This window comes from Erinaceus europaeus, chromosome 10, assembly GCF_950295315.1.
Source record: "Erinaceus europaeus chromosome 10, mEriEur2.1, whole genome shotgun sequence".
NCBI lineage: Eukaryota > Metazoa > Chordata > Mammalia > Eulipotyphla > Erinaceidae > Erinaceus > Erinaceus europaeus.
Genome location: NC_080171.1, coordinates 53,933,034 through 53,953,750, shown reverse-complemented (window position 1 = coordinate 53,953,750; position 20,717 = coordinate 53,933,034). Strand labels below are relative to the sequence as shown.

General features: G+C 37.2%; 1 protein-coding gene across 2 annotated transcripts in view; it reads right to left on the bottom strand.

Annotated features, from left to right (window-relative positions):
• DENND4C (DENN domain containing 4C) overlaps window positions 1-20,717 on the bottom strand; it is a 116,920-nt gene that overhangs the window by 62,440 nt on the left and 33,763 nt on the right. For both annotated transcript variants that reach the window (XM_060199623.1, XM_060199624.1), the window contains exons 10-17: window positions 17,854-18,029; window positions 13,553-13,653; window positions 12,262-12,480; window positions 10,208-10,353; window positions 6,458-6,493; window positions 6,245-6,375; window positions 3,486-3,618; window positions 278-484 (exon numbers count right to left, since the gene is read on the bottom strand). In XM_060199623.1, the coding sequence (XP_060055606.1) occupies window positions 278-484; window positions 3,486-3,618; window positions 6,245-6,375; window positions 6,458-6,493; window positions 10,208-10,353; window positions 12,262-12,480; window positions 13,553-13,653; window positions 17,854-18,029 (1,149 nt within the window). The remainder of the gene's footprint in view (window positions 1-277; window positions 485-3,485; window positions 3,619-6,244; window positions 6,376-6,457; window positions 6,494-10,207; window positions 10,354-12,261; window positions 12,481-13,552; window positions 13,654-17,853; window positions 18,030-20,717) is intronic.

Here is a 20,717-nt window from a genome sequence, read left to right as displayed (position 1 = left end):
AAAAGGGAATAAATAGTTTTAAAAAATAGAACAAAATGAAGTAATATTTTTCTCTTTGTCAAGGACAAGTAACCAGCTTTAAAGTAAGTCTCTGTATCATTCCATGGCATTTATACTTATATATAATAAACAATGAGTTTTGTAAAACAAAGTAATGGTTTTAGCTTTCTTAATAAAAATACCCAAAGATACTCCAGTCAACAGAAGGCTAAGTTTTCTTTGAAATACAAAAAATAAAATAAATCATAGTAGTAGCAACTCTATTAATCCTACTTGCCTCATCTAGTGGATCCACATCCGTTTTTCTCATCTTAATAAGGACATCATATGCCTGCTGAAGTGCTCTGACCTTATGATGAGAAACTCTAACATAGGCTGGGAGACAAATAAACCATAAACTATAACAATAACTGAAGAGAAACTTGGCCCATTGAGGTGGATTCATATAACATCTCTTCGCCAACTTATGAGCTGTTTTTATCTCCTAGAAAGAGGAAAAATAATGTATTAATGGTATTTAGTAAAATTCCCGGTGGAAAGAGAATGAAAAAGAAGTTAATGTAACATTTTACCCTAAAAATCAAGCATTACAAGGATTTCTGCACATGGCTTCCCCCCCCCCCCATCTTTTTCTACTCAATGCCACAATGTTTCTTCAACATTTATTTACAGGTGCATTTTATACTATATTGTAACTATTTGTTGGCAAGAATGTTTTTCCTGACAGGCTAGACATTCTTTTTAAAAAACAGAGATGGGAACAGGGTGATAGCACACTCTGAGACACATATTACCATGCAAGGACTTGAGTTTAAGCTCCCCGTCCCCATCTGCAACAGGGGGAAGTTTCACAAGCTGTGAAGCAGTGCTGCAGGTGGTTTCTCTCTCTCTCTCTTTATAAATTTTATTTATTGAATAGAGACAGAGAAATTAAGAGTAGAGAGGGAGAGAGACAAGAGAGACACCTGCAGCACTGCTTCACCACTTGTGAAGTCTTCCCCTTGCAAGTGGGGACCAGAGGCCTGAACCTGGGTCCTTGTGCACTATAATGTGTGCCTTTAAGCAGGTGCACCACTGCTGGGCCCCCAGGTGTCTCTTTCTCTCTCACTCTCTCCCTATTATCTCCTATAGCTCTCAATTTCTCTGTCTCTGCAACAAATTAAAAAAATAGAAAAATAGAGTATTCATATTTTTATAATAGTAGGTGTCCTTCACAGGGAACACACTCATGTGTTTGATATCTGAAAGGGCTGACCATTTCCAGCTTGTTTTTTGATGTCATTCCTACAGAGTGATAAGCTTCTCAATCTTCTTCCTGATAAACAGGTTAAATGCCTTTAAAATTTCCGCTCTCTCTACAAACTGTAAGGCTTTATTTAGCTAGTGTTAATCCCACCAATAATTCTTTAAAAAAAAAATCCTTTGCAGGCAACATAATCTGACAAGATCATAGAACTGTCTAACTAGTCATTTGACAGTCATGCTTTCCACTTGTAGTCTATCTAATTTAGGTGAGAAAAGGCATCAAAATCACTGGCTGAATCGTATCAACCATATGTATTCCTAGAAACTCCAGTTTAGGGCACGCTGCCCTAGTGTACCTTTATAGCTCTGATGGGATGCAGCCTAACACAATTTGTTTTCATCTAATGCATTCATTGTTTTTTAATAAAATAATATTCCATGAGACATGAAAATTTATTGAAAATACAGTTCCTTAGTGTTTAAAGACATGAAAGTCTTCTTTTCCAACAACCCTAGAAAAAAAATTCTGATGAAAATGATTATTTAGAAACTGAGCAAAATTCTCCCATTTAAAAACCTTGTCTTTAGCAAATAATTATAAAAAAATATTTTGGTTTCCTTCAGACAACAGAGAAATGTGTGTAGTATAAAAAATAAAAATACCTCAGCTTACTGCTAGAGTTTATGGAAGACAATGTACATGAGTTGTTAAAATCCGAACTAGCAATTGTATTCTTTAAGTTTCATGTCTGAAGACCTACAAAATGTGAAGGTTTTCTTAAATTTTTTTAATTCTGACTAACACCTAAGCCCAAATTTATTTTTTATACTCATGTCCAGTATAACATTAAAGCAAAGTATCTAGGTTGTTATAAGTTAACTCTCTTTAAATTGTGTACTGAGTATACAGTATATTTATATCAACCACCAGGGAAATGCAAATCAAAATCACAAAATTTCACTTCATAATCACTAGGAAGGTCATAATAAGAACAGATTATAACAAGAATTGACAAGAATATAGTAAAATCGGAACCCTCACACACTGCTGATGGGAATATAAAATGGTGTAACCACATGGGAAAACAGTCTAAGTTCCTCAAAAAATTAAAATACAGGGGTGGAGGGTAAATAGCATAATGGTTAGGCAAAGAGACTCTGATGCCTGAGGCTCCAAAGTCCCAGGTTTTGTCCTCCATACCACCATAAGCCAGAGCTGACCAGTGCTCTGGTAAAAGAAAAAAAAAAAAAAGTTAAACACAATTACTATATCACACAGCATTATTTCTAGGCATATGTTTATGAAAATGAAAACAAAGATTCACAGAAACATTTGTATATGGATATTTATAGTAACACTGTGCATAACAGCTAAAAACTAGGAGATCGGGGCCGGGTGGTGGCACACCTGGTTGAGTGCACAAGTTAAAATGTGCAAGGACCCAGGTTCAATCCCTAGCCCCCACCTGCAAGAAGAAAGCTTTACAAGTAGTGAAGCAGTGTTGCAGGTGTCTCTTTGTCTCTCTCTCTCCCTGTCACCCTTCCCTTTCAATTTCTGTCCAATAAATAAAGATTTTTAAAAACAAAAACCTAGGAAATATCTACATGTCTACTAATGGATAAATACAATGTGACATATACCCATATAATGGAGTAATATTCAGCAATCAAAAAATTAACTACTGATACAGTCTGCAAGATAAGTTTTAAAGACACTATACTAAAAGAAGCCAATTACAAAAGGTCACATATAATCCATCTATATAAAATGCCTTCAAGACAAAACTATAGAACACAAAATAGATGCCTAGAGCTGCCCAGGGTGGAGGGAAGTGGATGGAGAAGGAGGTTAAGGGCCTTGATGTAGACTTACTTACCTAATAAGATGACAAAAGAATGCTTTGAATTATAACTATAATTTAATTATAATTGTAGTGATGGCTACACAACCCTGTAACTATAGTAAATACCAGTGGGTACACTTTAAGTGAGTGAACTGTATGGTCAGTTTTTTGTTTTTTTTTATAGTGTCTTTGGTTTCCAAAGACTATCTTAAGGTTTAAACATAAGCATTCAAAAACATCAATCTGAAGGATATTTTAAGTAGGTCACAAGAAATCTAATTCATGAACAACCATGGGGGCTCTCTGAATGACGGTTGCTGGTGATACATACACTGCATAAAACATATATATGTATTTCACATTTTAAATACACATTTTAGATGAAGAATGGCTAACCTGTTTAGTTCTCTTAGCCATGAGAGATGGACTGTTTGTAATGCTATTCCCAGTAGGATGCCTACTAAAACAAAGTTTCAACTCCTGTGGTCTGTCAAAAAGCTTAAGGTCCAGTCTTGGAAAGAATGTGTAACTAAAATAAAAAACAAAAATAGAACTAGTGATTTAAAATACATTAACCCTTGAGATTATTCTACAATCTAGGTAAATATTACTAAATTTCAAATAGTACCCAATATTATTTCCCAAAATCCTTAAATAGGAAAAAAAGTCTTTTATCCTCAAATAAAAGGATAAAGTTATGAGACACACTATCTATATGAACATTTTCGTTTTTTTTCCCCTATGTTATTTCTTATTTTCAACCAAACCCTGATATCTTAACTGGCAGAAAAAGTGAATCATCCTAAGAGAAATGTGTTAACAATAATTTACATTTTAAAATATATTTTGCAATTTCAAGTGCCTTTTTAAAAGTAGATAGCTCATCTGATAAGGTACATACCTTACCATGAGCAAAGCTATAGCTTCAAGCCCCCTCCCACGCCCCACCACACCCAAGCACCACGGCACTCAAGTGCCGCAACACTCTCTTCCTCCCCCACTTCCCCTTGCACTCTTAATCTCTGTCTTGTCAAATTAAAAGAAAAAAGGCCAGCAAGAGAGCTTGCTACAAAAATGCTTATCATTAGAATCAAAGTTACTATAACCACTATCAACATATCACAATCAATATATTGACATAATATCTAGCTAGTGGAAATCATTCACCTGAAATGACACAATTTTATAAAATACTAATAAAGTAAAAAATAAAGATACAGGCAAAATATTTATCAGCATGGGAAAATGTTCTGAGCATTAAAACTAACTAGGTTATTAAAAACATAGTAGATGAACTCATATTTAAGTATAATAAATGCGTAGTTATGCACAGAAAATACACACCATTGTTAACAGACTTTGGGTGCCCAAATGATATGCTAGTGTTTTTCCTTTCTGTGCTTATGAAACTGTATATTGTCTTGATTATAACAATAAACAGAAGGCACACACATTAAAAAAATTTTAAACACTTCTGGAGTTGGAGATAGCTACCCAGACTACAGCACAGGTTGGAGTTCTGATGGAGAAGTGCTACTGCACTGGAGAAAGCTTATGTGCTGTGGTGTCTCTCGCCCTCCTTCTGTATCTGAATAAAAACAAACAATCCAGCATAGCAGAGGACCCAGTTATGAAGGAAAAAAGAGAAAGATGAGTATGAAAATTCCTATTCACATCCTTATTATTTTTTTCCTATGGCTACCAGGATTATCACTGGGGTTCAGTGTTAACACTATGAATCTGCCACTCCTAGTAGTCATTTTTTCCTCTCTCTCTTTTTCTATTTTACTGGACAGGACAGAGAGAAACTGATAAAGGAGAGGGAGAAAGAAAGGTAGATACCTGCAGATGTGCTTCACTGTTCATGAAGTGTCTCCCCTACAGGTGGGGAGCAGGGGCTTGAACCTGGGTCTTTGCACATGATAATATGTACACTTCAAGGTGCGCCACCACCTTTAAGTTTATATCCTAATAAAGAATGGCTTTTGGGGCCAGGGAGGTGTCTCAGCAATACAGCAGGTGTCAAATGGTGCACTTGATTGAGTGCATACATTACCATGCAATGGAGCAGGGCTCAAACCCCCAGCCAGTCCCCACATGCACCATAGAAGTTTTATAAGTAGTAGAGTAGTGCTGTAGTTATTTCTCTTTCCTCTCCCCCTTCTGCATCTCCCTTTCCCTCTCAAATTCTGTCTCTACCAAAAAACAAACAAAAAATATATGCGTTGCAACATGATTCTATCCTCAGTACCAGATAAAACACAACAATGGTGTTACAGTTTTTGTCTCTCTCCATAAAAAATAAAATAAAAATAAAAAAGGAAATTCAGGCAGGGGTAGACAGTATAATGGTTATACAAAGAGATTCTCATGCCTAAGGCTCCAAAGTCCCAGGTTCAGTCCCTTACACCACTATAAGCCAGAGCTGAGCAGTGCTCTGGTAAAAAAAAAAAAAAAAAAAAAGGACGGTTCTTAGTCTTCTACTTTCAAGTTTTCTCAGCTATCATTCAAATAAGAAATTCAGTTAATTTCTTTCTTTTCTTAATGTTTTTATTTACTTATTACAAGATAGAGAGAGAGAGAGAGAAACTGTGGGGAGGAGAGACAGAGAGGGATAGAGACATACAAACACCTGCAGCCCTGTCTCACTGCTCGTGAAGTTTTCTCCCTGCAGGTGGGGACCAGGGGGTTGAACCTACGTCCTTGCACACTGCAATGCGAGCTGAGCACTCAATCAGGTGCACCACCACCTGTCCCTAAAAATTCAGTTTCTATACTGACAACAACATACCTCAAAGGGAGGGATGACCTCACAAAAGAAAATTTTTTCTTCAAAAATGAAGTTTTTATAAGCACATAATATACACTGGGGAGGTACCATAATGTTTATGCGAACATCTTTGGTACCTGAGGCCCCAAAGTTTCCAGGTACAATCCTCAGCACCATCACCAACCAGAGCTGAGCAGTGCTCTAGTAAAATAAACAAATGCATAAAGTACAGCTAATTGTTTACTAAACAGTGATCATCTAGCTCCCTTCCAACAAGGCTGTTGGATTCTTAAAATAACCTTTGCAAAAGATTAATACACATATATCTAATAATAGTCACACAAAAATATGAATATTCCTCTCAGTTTAGAAAAAATCCTGCTACCTGTACGTTTGTGAGAGGTCCTTCCCATCATCAGGAGGTGGTTCTGGTGGCATTATGAATACGGTATGTTCACTTTTCTGTGAATCATCTAGCTCTATTAATTTTGTATCTTCTGCTGAGTCAAAATCAACCTGAAAATAATATTTTTTCTCTAATTAATTAACATATTAGCAGAGCTAACTCTATAATTAAAACATTTTAGGGAGAAAATACCTTATCTGTTCTTTCTGTGCCTTTATCAGGAAACAACTAGGAAAGAAAATAATTTTTAGTAAAATTATCTGTAGGAATTTATAACTGTTTATAAAAAGCCATTATCTTTTAGTACCAGGCAGATACAAAGCATTTCATGTAAATAAAAAGGTGAAAGACACTAACAGATAATTTTACTCATATGTGGACAGGCTTTGTGAGAACCTTGGTGGTTTTATGGGGGAAGCAAAGAACCTCTGGGTGGGGTGGGGGAGGAACCCAATGTAAAACTATACCCCTGAAGCCCCAGTCTTATAAACTGTTATTAAATCACTAATAAAAATATCTTTTAAGGGGGCCAGGCAGTAGCACAGTGGGTTAAGAATACATGGGACAAAACAGAAAGCCCAAAGTAAGGATCCCGGTGCCAGCCCCCGGCTCCCCACCTGGAGCAGGGTCACTTCACAGGCGGTGAGGCAGGTCTGCAGGTGTCTATCTTTCTCTCCCCCTCTGTCTTGCCCTCCTCTCTCCATTTCTTTGTCCTATCCAACAACAATGGCAGTTATAGCAACAAAAACAATAAAATATCTAGGAGTAAATCTAACCAAAGAAGTGAAAGACTTGTATACTGAAAACTATGGGTCACTACTCAAAGAAATTGAAAAAGACACAAAGAAGTGGAAAGATATTCCATGTTCATGGGTTGGAAGAATTAACATCATCAAAATGAATATACTACCCAGAGCCATCTACAAATTTAATGCTATCCCCATCAAGATCCCAAGCACATTTTTTAGGAGAATAGAAAAAATGCTACAAATGTTTAACTGGAACCAGAAAAGACAAAGATTGCCAAAACAATGTTGAGAAAAAAGAACAGAACTGGAGGCATCACACTCCCAGATCTCAAAGTGTATTATAGGGCCATTGTCATCAAAACTGCTTGGTACTGGAACATGAATAGACACACGGACCAGTGGAATAGAATTGAGAGCCCAGAAATGAGGCCCCACACCTATGGACATCTAATCTTTGACAAAGGTGCCCAGACTATTACATGGGGAAAGTCTCTTCAACAAATGGTGTTGGAAACAATGGGTTGAAGCATGCAGAAGAATGAAACTGAATCACTGTATTTCACCAAATACAAAAGTAAATTCCAAGTGGATCAAGGACTTGGATGTTAGACCACAAACTATCAGATACTTAGAGGAAAATATTGGCAGAATTCTTTTCCGCATAAATTTCAAAGACATCTTCAATGAAACAAATCCAATTACAAAGAAGACTAAGGCAAGTATAAACCTATGGGACTACATCAAATTAAAAAGCTTCTTCACAGCAAAAGAAACCACTACCCAAACCAAGAAACCCCTCACAGAATGGGAGAAGATCTTTACATGCCATACATCAGATAAGAGTTTAATAACCAACATATATAAAGAGCTTGCCAAACTCAACAAGACAACAAATAAGCCCATCCAAAAACGGGGTTTGGACTTGGGAGGAGAGAGGGGGGAGGACTTGGACAGAATATTCACCACAGAAGAGATACAAAAGGCTGAGAAACACATGAAAAAATGCTCCAAGTCTCTGGTTGTCAGAGAAATGCAAATCAAGACAACAATGAGATACCACTTCACTCCTGTGAGAATGTCATACATCAGAAAAGGTAACAACAGCAAATGCTGGAGAGGGTGTGGGGTCAAAGGAACCCTCCTACACTGCTGGTGGGAATGTCAATTGGTCCAACCTCTGTGGATAACAGTCTGGCGAACTCTCAAAAGGCTAGAAATGGACCTACCCTATGACCCTGCAATTCCTCTCCTGGGGATATATCCTAAGGAACCCAACACATCCATCCAAAAAGATCTGTGTACACATAAGTTCTTGGCAGCATAATTTATAATAGCCAAAACCTGGAAGCAACCCAGGTGTTCAACAACAGGTGAGTGGCTGAGCAAGTTGTGGTCTATATATACAATGGAATACTACTCAGCTGTAAAAAACGGTGACTTCACCGTTTTCAGCCGATCTTGGATGGACCTTGAAAAATTCATGTTAAGTGAAATAAGTCAGAAACAGAAGGTTGAATATGGGATGATCTCACTCTCAGGAAGAAGTTGAAAAACAAGATCAGAAAAGAAAACACAAGTAGAACCTGAAATGGAACTGGCATATCGCACCAAAGTAAAAGACTCTGGGGTGGGTGGGTAGGGAGAATACAGGTCCATGAAGGATGATAGAGGACCAAGTGGGGGTTGTATTGTTATATGGGAAACTGGGGAATGTTATGCATGTACAAACTATTGTATTTACTATTGAATATAAAACATTAATTCCCCAATAAAGAAATAAATTAAAAAAAAACAACAATGGCAGCAATAACAACAAGGGCAACAAAAGGGAAAAATAGCCTCCAGGAGTAGTGGATCTGTGGTGTAGGCACCGAGCCTCAGTGATAAACCCTGGAGGTAAATAAATAAATAAATAAATAATATATATATATATATATATCTTATTCACAATCAGGCTGGAGAAATAGCATAGAGATTATGTAAAAAGACTTTATGTTGTGGTTCAGAGGTCACAGGCTCAATCCCTAGCACCACCCTAAGCCATACCTGAGTAGTATTCTGGTATATATATGTATATATATATAACAAAAAAATTAATTCAAATATTTGGGGAGTCCCATATTATTAGGCTAAGGAATATTTCTCTTACTGGATCAGCAAACAACTTGTTATTAGTTTTTCACATCAATTTTTCACAAGTAAAAATGATCAATCTCAAGAAGACTCTGGCTTCTCAAATTATCATTAAAACCCCAGCGTTAGAAACTGACAATATCCAAGCTACCCTGTAACTGGAAGATGACATTTGATCAATTTTGTATGGAAATAACAATTTTGAACAGTTTTAATCATACCCCTAGAATTTTATTTTACACTGATAGGATGGAAGAAATTAAGTCTTCTAAAGCATAGATGCCATTCGGAACCCGTAAGAAATACAACGTTGTAATATTCTACTTTTTGGATAGGATCTCAAATTTTATGTTTACACAATCAGCCCCAAGATCCACTTAGAAAAATAAGAACTCTATTAAAAATGAGAAAAAACAAAAACCACAAATGTCATCACTGTTAAAAACAATTTAAACTTTGTTATGATGGATGAGTAAAACTTTAAAGTTTTAACCTATTTCCAAGTACCCTCACAATTATGATGAAAGAAATATTGGGTTGTCAGAGGTCATGACACATTTTTGTATGAACAAACATATCATGACTTTTCCAACAACCCAATATATTGGTTAAAGATACTAAAAGAACACAGAACTTCTATTACACATGAAACTAAACTTTTCTTCAAAGAACTTGAATGCATATAAATCTTCAGTTCAACTTTAAAAAGTAATAGTAGTACCCAGCACAGCATTATAAAATTATTTATTTCCTTTATTGATTATTATTTTAGAATATTAGAACATACTGGAGGCATAGTTTTATACCTCTATATTTGGAAACCTAAACATATTTCTGTGACCTATTAGATCTAATCTTACTCAAATAAGAAATCTAAGACTTAGGAGATTCAACTAGACATTCTTAGCAATGCTTAGTTAAATATGGACAGGTATACCCGATCATATATACACACCTCATGTTGTCTCTCTTAGATCACTTGGGTTAATGATGATTATATAGGCAGTCAAACTGTCAGAATTTCCTTTAGCATTGTAACAAATACAGGACAAACACTTACCTTTTCTATGCAGTCATCAAAAAATGCCAGCCCAGTATCTTTATCACTTACAAAACTACATTCTTCTATGAAACGTATAAAAATCTGTGTTTTGGATAAAAGAGTGTAGAATTTTGTATAGGCACGATCTCGACTTTTTAAAAATCCTGAAAATAAAACCCAATTAATTTATTTGTTGCTTTTCTTTAAGCTAGGGTTACTAGAAAAAAAATTCATTATACATACATTGTTCATATTATAATTATTATTTATTTTTGCCATCAGGTTGATGGCTGTGGTCAGTGCCTATGTGATGAACCCACTCCCAGTGCCCCCCACTTTTTCTCCTTCTTTCTTTCTGACAGTACAGGGAGAAGTTTAGAGGGATGGGGGCATAGAGAGATGCCTGCAGTACTGCTTATGAAGTGTCATCCCTGCAGGTGGGAACCATGGGCTTGAACCTGGATCCTTGCTTATGATAACATATGCATTCAGCCAGGTATGTCACCACCCAGGCCCACTCATATTGTAATTCTATTAGACAATGTGGTTCTTGGTACAGTCATGAGTTTATAGAGAAATCAAACGATGGGGAAAGATGTTAAATATCAGAGGAATACAATAAGCCAAAATTACTTACAAACCCTAGAAGGCCTGAAAGATAATTAACACACTTCATGGGTGAAATGGTGTCTTATTTTGGAATTTGAAGGATGGAGGCGGCTTTTTAAATGACAGGATTTGATTGCTGAGGCAATAACACAATAGGACGGTGTTACAGTTAAAAGGACAATAACACACCTAGTAGGATCAACATGTTACACTGCTCAGGGGCCCAAGTTAAAGCCTCTGGCCCCACCTGCAGAGATAAAGCCCCACAAACACAAGTGTTGAAGCAGTGCTTGTGGATGTATCTCTCTCCCTCTCCCTCTCTAGTTCCCTCTTCCCTCTTCTCTGTCTCTATCCAGAAAATAAATATTTTTTAAAAAGGAACTGATTGCTACTATAGCAGAAGTTATAACAGGGGTTATATTATTGCATATTATATTACTCTCTACTTTCATAAGTTTGTGAAATTATCCCTAATAAAACATTAACTCACATGGGCAGAAAGACAGTTCAGCGGGCAGAACACAGGATGTGCATGTGTGGGGTCCTGGGTCTGATTCCAGTATTGCATATGCTTGAGCAGAGCAGTGCTCTACTACCTCCTTCTCCCTTCCTTCCTTCCTCTCTCCTTCCCTCCGCCTGCCCTCCCCCCCTCAGGTGGAAATGTGGGGATGGGAGGGAAGGATAGGGAAAGGAAGTAAATTGATGATTCACTGATGTTTATTAGAAAAACTTCATATTACCCATATCTGAACCTCAATGCCATTTTTGTTTTTTAAAGATTTCTTTCTTTCTTTTTTTAACTTTATCAGTTTTATTGGACAGAGACAGCCAGAAATCAAGAGGGAAGGGGGAAATAGAGAAGGAGAGAGAAAGAGAGACACCTGCAGCAATGCTTCACTACTTACACTTCCTCCCTTCAGGTGGGGACTGGGCTCGAACCTGAGTCCTTGCACAATGTAATGTGTGCTCAACCAGGTGTGCTACCACCTGGCCCCAAGATTTTATTTATTCATTAAATAAAATGAATGAGAAAGACAGGAAACAGAAAACGAACCAGACAACACTCTGGTACATGTACTGCCAGGGATCGAACTCAGGACCTCATGCTTGAGAGTCCACTGCTTTATCCACTATGCCACCTCCCAGACCACACCTTAATGTTATTTTTCAATCTTCTGTTCAATGACACCTCTAAAACTATTTACTCTAGACAAATTGCACCATTAAACCCTTCCCCTCCAAACATATTGTATTGGGCTAAATTATGTTCCTCTTAAATTATTATTACATATTTCTGCTCAGGATGATTTTTTTTCTTCTTTTCAGATAGAAAGAGAGACAGCATGAAAGCTTCCCCCTAGTGCAGTGGGTCATACTGTATATGTCAGAGTGGTGCTCTAGTTTCAGTCTTTGTCTCATAAAATAAATCTTAAAATATAATAGTTGTATTCAATGCTACTCACCCTGTCGGTCAAACAATGAATCAGCAGCAGTGGCTTTATTTGAAGGAGCCTCTGTAATTGGTTTGAGATATGTTCTATATCCTTTTAAAATAGATGCCATAAAACGCAAAAATGCCTCTTGAATTTCCATTTCAAGCTGTGTCATCTTCTTTTGCCAAGAGAAATCTGCTTCAATTGGAGTCATCTCAATCGCTGAGCCATCTTGTGTTTTTCGGTGAACTAATAAATGTGAAAAAAAGTGAACTGGCATTAATATAATATATATATTATATGGTGCACAATATATAACAACATATACAATGACTGAACAACTAAACAAATTGTCAAAATAAAGTCCATTAATTCATAAAATTCCTCTACCAATGCAAAGGAATCACTGGAAGGAGCGAAAAGAGAGATAGCAAAGAAAACATGCTCAGAAATATCATCAATCAAATACTGATGTCTTACTATTAGAATACTGTTATGATTCTTCATTTTTTAAAATTCTTTTAATTTTTTAAATTCTTTTATCTTTATTTTTATTGGATAGAGACAGCCAGAAATTGAGAGGAATGGGGAGACAAGGAGAGAGACAGAGACCTGCAGCTCTGCTTCACCACTTGTGAAGCTTTTCATCTGCAAGTGGGGACTGGAGGTTCAAACCCAGGTCCCTTGCACACTGTAACATGTGCGCTCAATCAGGTGCACCACCACCTGACCCCTTATGATTCTTCTTTTAAACAAAGCAAAATTAAACTTATGCTGAGGTCAGAGAGATGGCTCACGAGGAAAACATTAGCCTAGAATGTATAAGTGAGGCCTTGAGTTAGGTCCCGAACATCACATAAAATATGGAGGTCAGGGGGCAAAAGGGGCCTTGGTGTCTCCCCAACCCAAATACAAATACACACACTTTCCCTCTCCCACCCTCTTTTCTCTCTCTCTCTTTCACACACACACACACACACACACACACACACACACACACACACACACACTCTGTTTCTGCCAGCTGGGGCCTTGTACTTGCATAATTCTACCACTCCCAATAGACATTTATTTTATTATTTTCTTTTCAACTTCAGATGGAGAGGAAGAGGTCACAGCACTACTCTATGAACAGTGTGTCATGAATGTAGTTCCCATGTGGCCCCAGGAGCTTAAACCCCTGTCTTAAGTCAATGTAAAGTATGTGCTCTACCAGATGAGTTAGCTTCTGGTCCCTATTTTTTAAATTATGTTTAATGATAAGAAAATCCTTCTCTTGTATATTCTTTTACTAAAAGTAATTCCTTTTTTTCATATTTACCTGAACAGAGCTGGGGATACAATTTCTTCAAGGTGCTAAGCAAATTTTTGCATGGTTTTTTTGGAAGTTGTTTCCAGTTCATGGCCTTCTTTTCATCTGATCTATTAAATAAGAACATAAAAAATACACTATACCTTATGAACAATCTGAATAGTTTTCAAGGAAATTCTGTCCTCATTTCAAACAACCTCAATCAAAATTGGTCATTTCACTCTTTCTTCAATATTAGTACCAATATTGGAGTTATGAATACAACACTGAAATCTTGCATCAAAAATTACTTTAGCAGGTGGGGGCAGACAGCATAATGATCATGCAAAGAGATTCTCATGCCTGAGGCTCTAAAGTCCCAGGTTCAATCCCCCAACACCACCATAAGACATAAATTATTTTATCTGGGGGACTGAGCGGTAGCGCAATGGGTTAAGTGCACATGGCAAGAAGTGCAAGGACTTTTGTAAAGATCCCAGTTCAAGCCCCTAGCTCCCTACCTGCAGGGGCGGGGGGGGGGGGTCACTTCAAAAGCAGTGAAGCAGGTCTGCAGGTATCTGTCTATCTCTCCCCCTCTCTTCTCCTCTATCTTCCCCTCCTCTCTCAATTTCTCTCTGTCCAGTAGCAATAACAACAAGGGCAACAAGGACAGCATTTAAAAAATGGGGGGAAAAAGTGGCCTCCGGGAGCTGTGAATTCATAGTGCAGGCACCAAGCCCCAGCAATAATCTGTCAGTGTTTTATGTTTTAATTATTTGTAATCAAGCTTATCAATCTTTTCTTCCATTAGTTTCTGCACTTAGGACCCTTCCTTACTCCAGACCCATAAAGAAATGTTCCTATGCTTCTGTTTCTTTTATCTATTTTTTTTTTCTTTCCCAGATATGGTATGAAGTGTGAAAGGAACTCATTTTTCCATTGTTTATCCAGTAGTCTAAACATCCTTTATTAAATAACATATTGCTCCCTTAGTGGGATATTTTACTTGGTCACATTTAGATATTAAAATAAAACAGATAAGAAATAGTAAAAATATAAATTATGTAAAAATCCATGAGGGAGTCGGGCAGTAGCGCAGCGGTTAATCGCATGTGGTGCAAAGCACAAGGATGGGCGTAAGGGTCCCAGTTCAAGCCCCTGGCTCTCCACCTGCAGGGGAGTCACTTCACAAGTGGTGAAGCAAGTCTGCAGGTATCTCTCTTTCTCTCCCCCTCTCTGTCTTCCCCTCCTCTCTCTATTTCTCTCTGTCCTATCCAACAATGACAACATCAAGAACAACAATAATAACTACAACAATAAAACAACAAGGGCAACAAAAAGGGAAAATAAATAAATATTTAAGAAAATAATAATCCTTGGGCCAAACAGTATTTTTATAGAAATAAAATATCTGACAGTCTATAAAGATAAAAATACTATATATACTAACTATGGGTTCTTGCTAACACTATACAGTATACATCAGGCAAACAGCATTTTTGAATACAAAGTTCCTTAATTCTTAAGTTTTTAACATTTTGTTTTTTCCTTTAAGAAATTTATTTACTTATTTATTTTTGGATAGAGAAAAAGAAATTGAGAGGGGAGGAAGACATAGAGAGGGAGAGAGACAGATAGGTATGTACCCTCCTGCTTCACCACTTGTGAAGCTTCTGAGTTGTAGGTGGGGACTGGGGACTTGAAACAGGATCCTTGCACACTATAATGTGCGCGCTCAATCAAGTGTGTCACTGTCCAGCCTCATCTTTTTCATCATGTTTAAATCCAATTTCAAGGAAAACAAAAGCAAAATAGACTAATGGGACTACAACAAACTGAAAGCCTTTTGCACAACAAAGGGAATCACCATCACAACAAAAAGACCTCCCATGGAGTGGGAGAAAATCCTTGTGTCACATATTGGATAGAGGACTGATAACCAAAATACACAAAGAACTCAATAAACGCAACAATAAAAAGACATACTGGGGCCATGGTAGGTGGTGCACTTGGTTGAGTGCATATGCTACAATGCACAAGGACCTGGGTTTGACCTACTGGTCCCCACCTGCAAGGGGAAAGCTTTGCAAGTGGTGAAGCAGTGTTATAGGTGTCTGTCTCTCTTCTTCTCAATCTCCCCCTCTCCTCTTGGTTTCTGGCTGTCTTTATCTAATAAATAAAGATAATTTAAAAAAATCATCTTCCTTATGATATCTTTATCTAATAAATAAAGATAATTTTTAAAAATCACCTTCCTTATGATATCATGGTCAGAATTTGAAGGCATCATGTTGAGTGAGACAACGCAGAAAGAGAAAGACCAATACCAAATAATCTATAAGTAATTATAGATGGAACTTAAGAACAAAGAAGAGGGGCGGGGGAGACAGCATAATGGTTATAGGAACAGACGCTCATACCTGAGGCTCCTAAGTCCCAGGTTCAATCCCCCGCACCACCACAAGCCACTGGGCAGTGCTCTGGTGTTTCTATCTCTCTCAAAAATAATAAAAAAATAATAAAAAAAGAGCAAAGAACAGTAAGGGAAAACATAAAGTGAAACTTGGACTGGGTGTGGTATATTGCATTATAACAAAAGATTTGTTGAAAAACAAGATCAGAAAAAAAAAAAAAAAAAAAACAAGTAGAACCTGAAATGGAATTGGCATATCGCACCAAAGTAAAAGACTCTGGGGTGGGTGGGTGGGGAGAATACAGGTCCAAGAAGGATGACAGAGGACCTAGTAGGAGTTGTATTGTTATATGGGAAACTGGGGAATGTTATGCATGTACAAATTATTGTATTTACTGTTGAATGTAAAACATTAATTCCCCAATAAAGAAATAAAATTTAAAAAATTTTAAATAAATAAAATACTTTTTAAAAGAGAAAAAAAACAAGCAAACAAAAGATTCTGGGGAAGGAGGAAATGGAACAGGATAAAGGAATATTGAGATCCTGTTGTGGCTCTGAGACACCAATTAAGGGAAGATGAAAGGCTGTACATTATACTGTAAAACACTAACTCCCAACCGGCTCAAGGATCCCGGTTCGAGCCCCCAGTTCCCCACCTGCAGAGGAGTGAGTCCTTTCACAGGCGGTGAAGCAGGTCTGCAGGTGTCTATCTTTCTCTCCCCCTCTCTGTCTTCTCTCTCCATTTCTCTCTGTCCTAACAACAACAACATCAATAACAACAACAATAACTACAACAATGAAAAACAACAAGGGCAACAAAAGGGAAAATAAGTAAATTTAAAAAACCACTAACCCCCAATAAAAAAAATTTTAAAGAGAAAAATACAGGTGTATGGTGTCCTGAAAGGTGCAACAGTGCATAAAGTATTTGACTGTCAATATGTGCCAGAGTGACTCCTTGGTTCTCTCTCCATCTCTAATTAAAAAAAAAAAAAAAAACTCTTAGGATTGGCTGTGGCACACTTGGTTGAATGCACACAGTACCAACCAAAAAGACCTGAGTTTAAGTCACTGGTCACCACCTGCATGGGGAAACTTCACAAGTGGCAAAGCAGAGCTGCAGGTGTCTCTCTTTCTCTCCCCCTTTCTATCGCCTCCTCAATTTCTCTTTCTCCTATCAAATAAAATAAACATTTTTAAAAGTTTTACATAGTTGTCTTTACCACATAATAACATACACATTTTACTATATGATAGCATATACACTTCAAAAAATGTCACAGAAAAAATCCAAGTCTTAATAAAACTTATGTCCGGGAGGTAACGCAGTGGATAAAGCATTTGGATTCTCAAACACAAGGTCCCGAGTTCAATCCCCAGCAGCAAATGTACCAGTATAAAATAAAAGTATATTTATATACTTAAATATATAAAACTTAGGAGTATTTAGTAGTATTTGTAAAATGGAAGAATAAAACTGGAAGACAAAAATTTTATTTTTCTCATTAATAAACAGTTATATAGCACCACTGATTGAGTAGTCAGTTACCTCCTCTGTTCTTCACTAGTAATTATCATCAGCACTATCTTATGTCAGTTTCTATATCTGTGTGGATATGTACTCAGATCACGGTACCAAAGTTTCTTCCAATGTAGTAGAGGCCAGATTTGAACCTGGGTAGTACACATGATAAGGCAGCAAACTATCCAAGAGAGCTACTTTGCTAGCTCTGAAAGTTTAGTTTTAAAAGCCACACAGTTTTATAAGATTGATATTCTCTCTGAGAATCATTATACTAAGATAAAAACTTATTAACAAAATTTTAAACAGCATATGCCTAGATGCCTTCAGTAGGCTATAAATCACACTGGGGACAGAAAAAAATGGAAAATAATGTAAGAAGAGTTGACTTACACATATAACATGTTTGTATCCAAATCAATGCAAACAACATCTTGTGGTGGGTCATGAAGATCAAAATACCTTGAGTCAACTCCAACTATAAAAGGCAAAGGTGCGCTGAGTACAGCCGCCAGGGAGAGAGGACAAAGAGGAATATACGGGCACTGCCACTGAAACGGAAAGATCATCTGGGGAAAACAAATTTGTTTTAATTAATTAATTTTAAAAGTTGCCATGAAAGTATACTATTAACTAATTACTTACAGGAATATCTAAAACAACTGTTAGGTTAGTTTTACCTTAAAATCCACTCCGAAAATTAAATGATTATGTAACAATACTATGAACCAACCAGATTACAACCAGATTAAATCTTTTAAGTATAATAAAAATGCTCACAGTTCTTTAGATGCTATATCTAATACCCACACAAAACACACATTCCAAGGCCGGGGAGATGGCTCAGTGAGAGAGTGAAGGGCTTGCAAGCATGAAGTTCAATTCCTGGCACTGAATGTGATAGATTGACACACTGGCCTCTCCCTTTCGATAAACAAAATTTTACTAACACTCACATTTTCATTTTATGGGAAAAGTCCAATAAAATGTTACAACTGCCCCCTCAAATATAAAACAAGCTCATGATTTTTAACTCTTATGCATTTCATGCATCTACTAGTTCTCAAAATAAAATCCACTTAAGAACACTAAGGGACTAAGACAAACACTAGGGACTAAGCCATGATTCTCTTGGAAATGGTTATAATCAACTGAATATTTCCTAACTATTAACACAAATATAAAATGACTCAACTTCAGTGAAGCTGGCATCTTGAAAATATTTAAAAAAAAAAAACACTTCAAGTGGGGGAAACAGCATAATCTTAATGCAAAAAGATTTTCATGCCTGAGGCTCTGAAGCCCCAGTCTCAGTATCTCCCCAACCCCCCTTTCTATTCTCCCACCCCTATAAGTCAGAGCTGAGCAGTGTTCTTGGTTTAAAAAAGAAAAAAATGAATGTCAGCATACTATTCTTGTAAAAAAAAAAAAAAAGGAAATATTTCAGACCTTGCAAGCCATAGTATTTCATAAATATTTAACTCTGCATAGTCTTATGTAAATAAATGGCTAATGTTTCAGTGAAAAATTATTTATGGAAACAGATGGCAGGCAGAATTTCACTCACATGCCAGAGCTTGCCAACACTTGATCTATCAGAAAGAGAAATGAAAGGCAAGAAATAAAATGTATACCACATTAGGAAATGCTAAATGCTATGGGATGAAAAAAAAAAAAAAACTCATGTAGTGGCTCAGTGGAAAAGTACTAGACTAAAGCGTGAGGTCCAGAGCTCAACCTCGACACCAAGTATGCCAGAGCGATGCTCTACTTCTCACACCACCTCCTAAAAAAATACATCTTTAAAGAAGTTAAAGGGCTTAGAGTTCAAAATAGGAGAAAAAGAAAAGAGTATTACTCAACAGGCCAGACAGGATAGGTCTTATTTTTAAAAAGTTTCAACCAACTGAAAACACTAAAGGATGTGAGAAACTTAACCAAGAGGATATTTAGAAGAATTTCAGAATAGGACCAACAAAACAAAGACTTTAAGGTATAGAACCTGCTCCTGAGGTCGAAAGAAGACCAATATGACTTAAGAAGAATGAGCAAAGCGGGGGGGGGGGGGGGGCGGTAATTATAAGTAGTTGAGGCAAGACTTTGCAAGGCAAGGAATTCAGATTTCTTTCCATGAAAATTGATTACTTTCCATGCAACAAAAAGCACATCACACCCTGGAGATATGTTTTTTTTTTTTTTTAAGTTTAGAATAAAACTATCTGGGGCCAGGTGGTGGCACACCAGCTTGAGCGCATATGTTCCAAGGACCTGGATTCAAGCCCCTGGTCCCCACCTGCAGGGGGAAAGCTTTGTGAGTGGTGAAGCAGGGCTGCAGGTGTTTCTCTGTCTCTCGCCTTCTCTATTGCCCCTTTCCCTCTCAATTTCTGGTTGTCTCCAATAAGTAAATTTTTTTTAAAAAAAGGAACTAAAAAGAATAAAACTATAGCAAAATATGATATTGTCTTCACCTTTGATTTTGCTGCCCAAATGATCAGGGTAAGGTCTTAGTACTTATAATAATAAAGTGGGTCACTTTATACATAAATTTAAAATATTTTATTTACTTATATATAGGACAAATGTAGAGAAAAATCAAGAGGAAAGGTGGGGGGGGACAGACACCTGTAGCACTGCTTCAGTACTCATGAAGCTTCCCCTGTTGCAGATGGGGACTGGGGGCTTGAACCTGGTTCCTTGTACATTGTAACGTGTGCTTTACCAGATGCATTACCACCTGGCCCCACAAAAACACTCATTGGCTGTATCAGTCTTTACTCTAGGGCACCAAAGATTCTTTATATTAAAAAAAAAAAAAAAACACCATTGCCAGTGGTCATTCCTCCCCAACACCTTTTTTTTTTTTTAAATAGAGAGAGAAAAACTCAGATGGGGGGGGGGATATAGAAGAAGAGAAAGAACTACAAGACTACTCCACTGTTCATGAAGCTTTCCACCCTGCAGGTGGGTCCTGGGAGCTTAAACCTGGGCCCTTGCACACTGTAGTGTGTATGTTCTACCAAATGTACTACCACCTGGCCTCTTACCATTTTTCTTTCTTTTTTTTTTTTAATGAATACACCACTTCAAGTGGTTATTACCTCCCCCCCACCCTTTTTTGGTTCATTTTATTTGATAGGACATAGAGAAATTGAGAGGGAAGGGGGAGAGGTGGAGAGGGAGGAAGAGAGAGACTCCTGTCGACCTGCTTCACTGCTCATGAAGTATCCCTCCTGTAGATGAGAAAAGAACTGCCATTC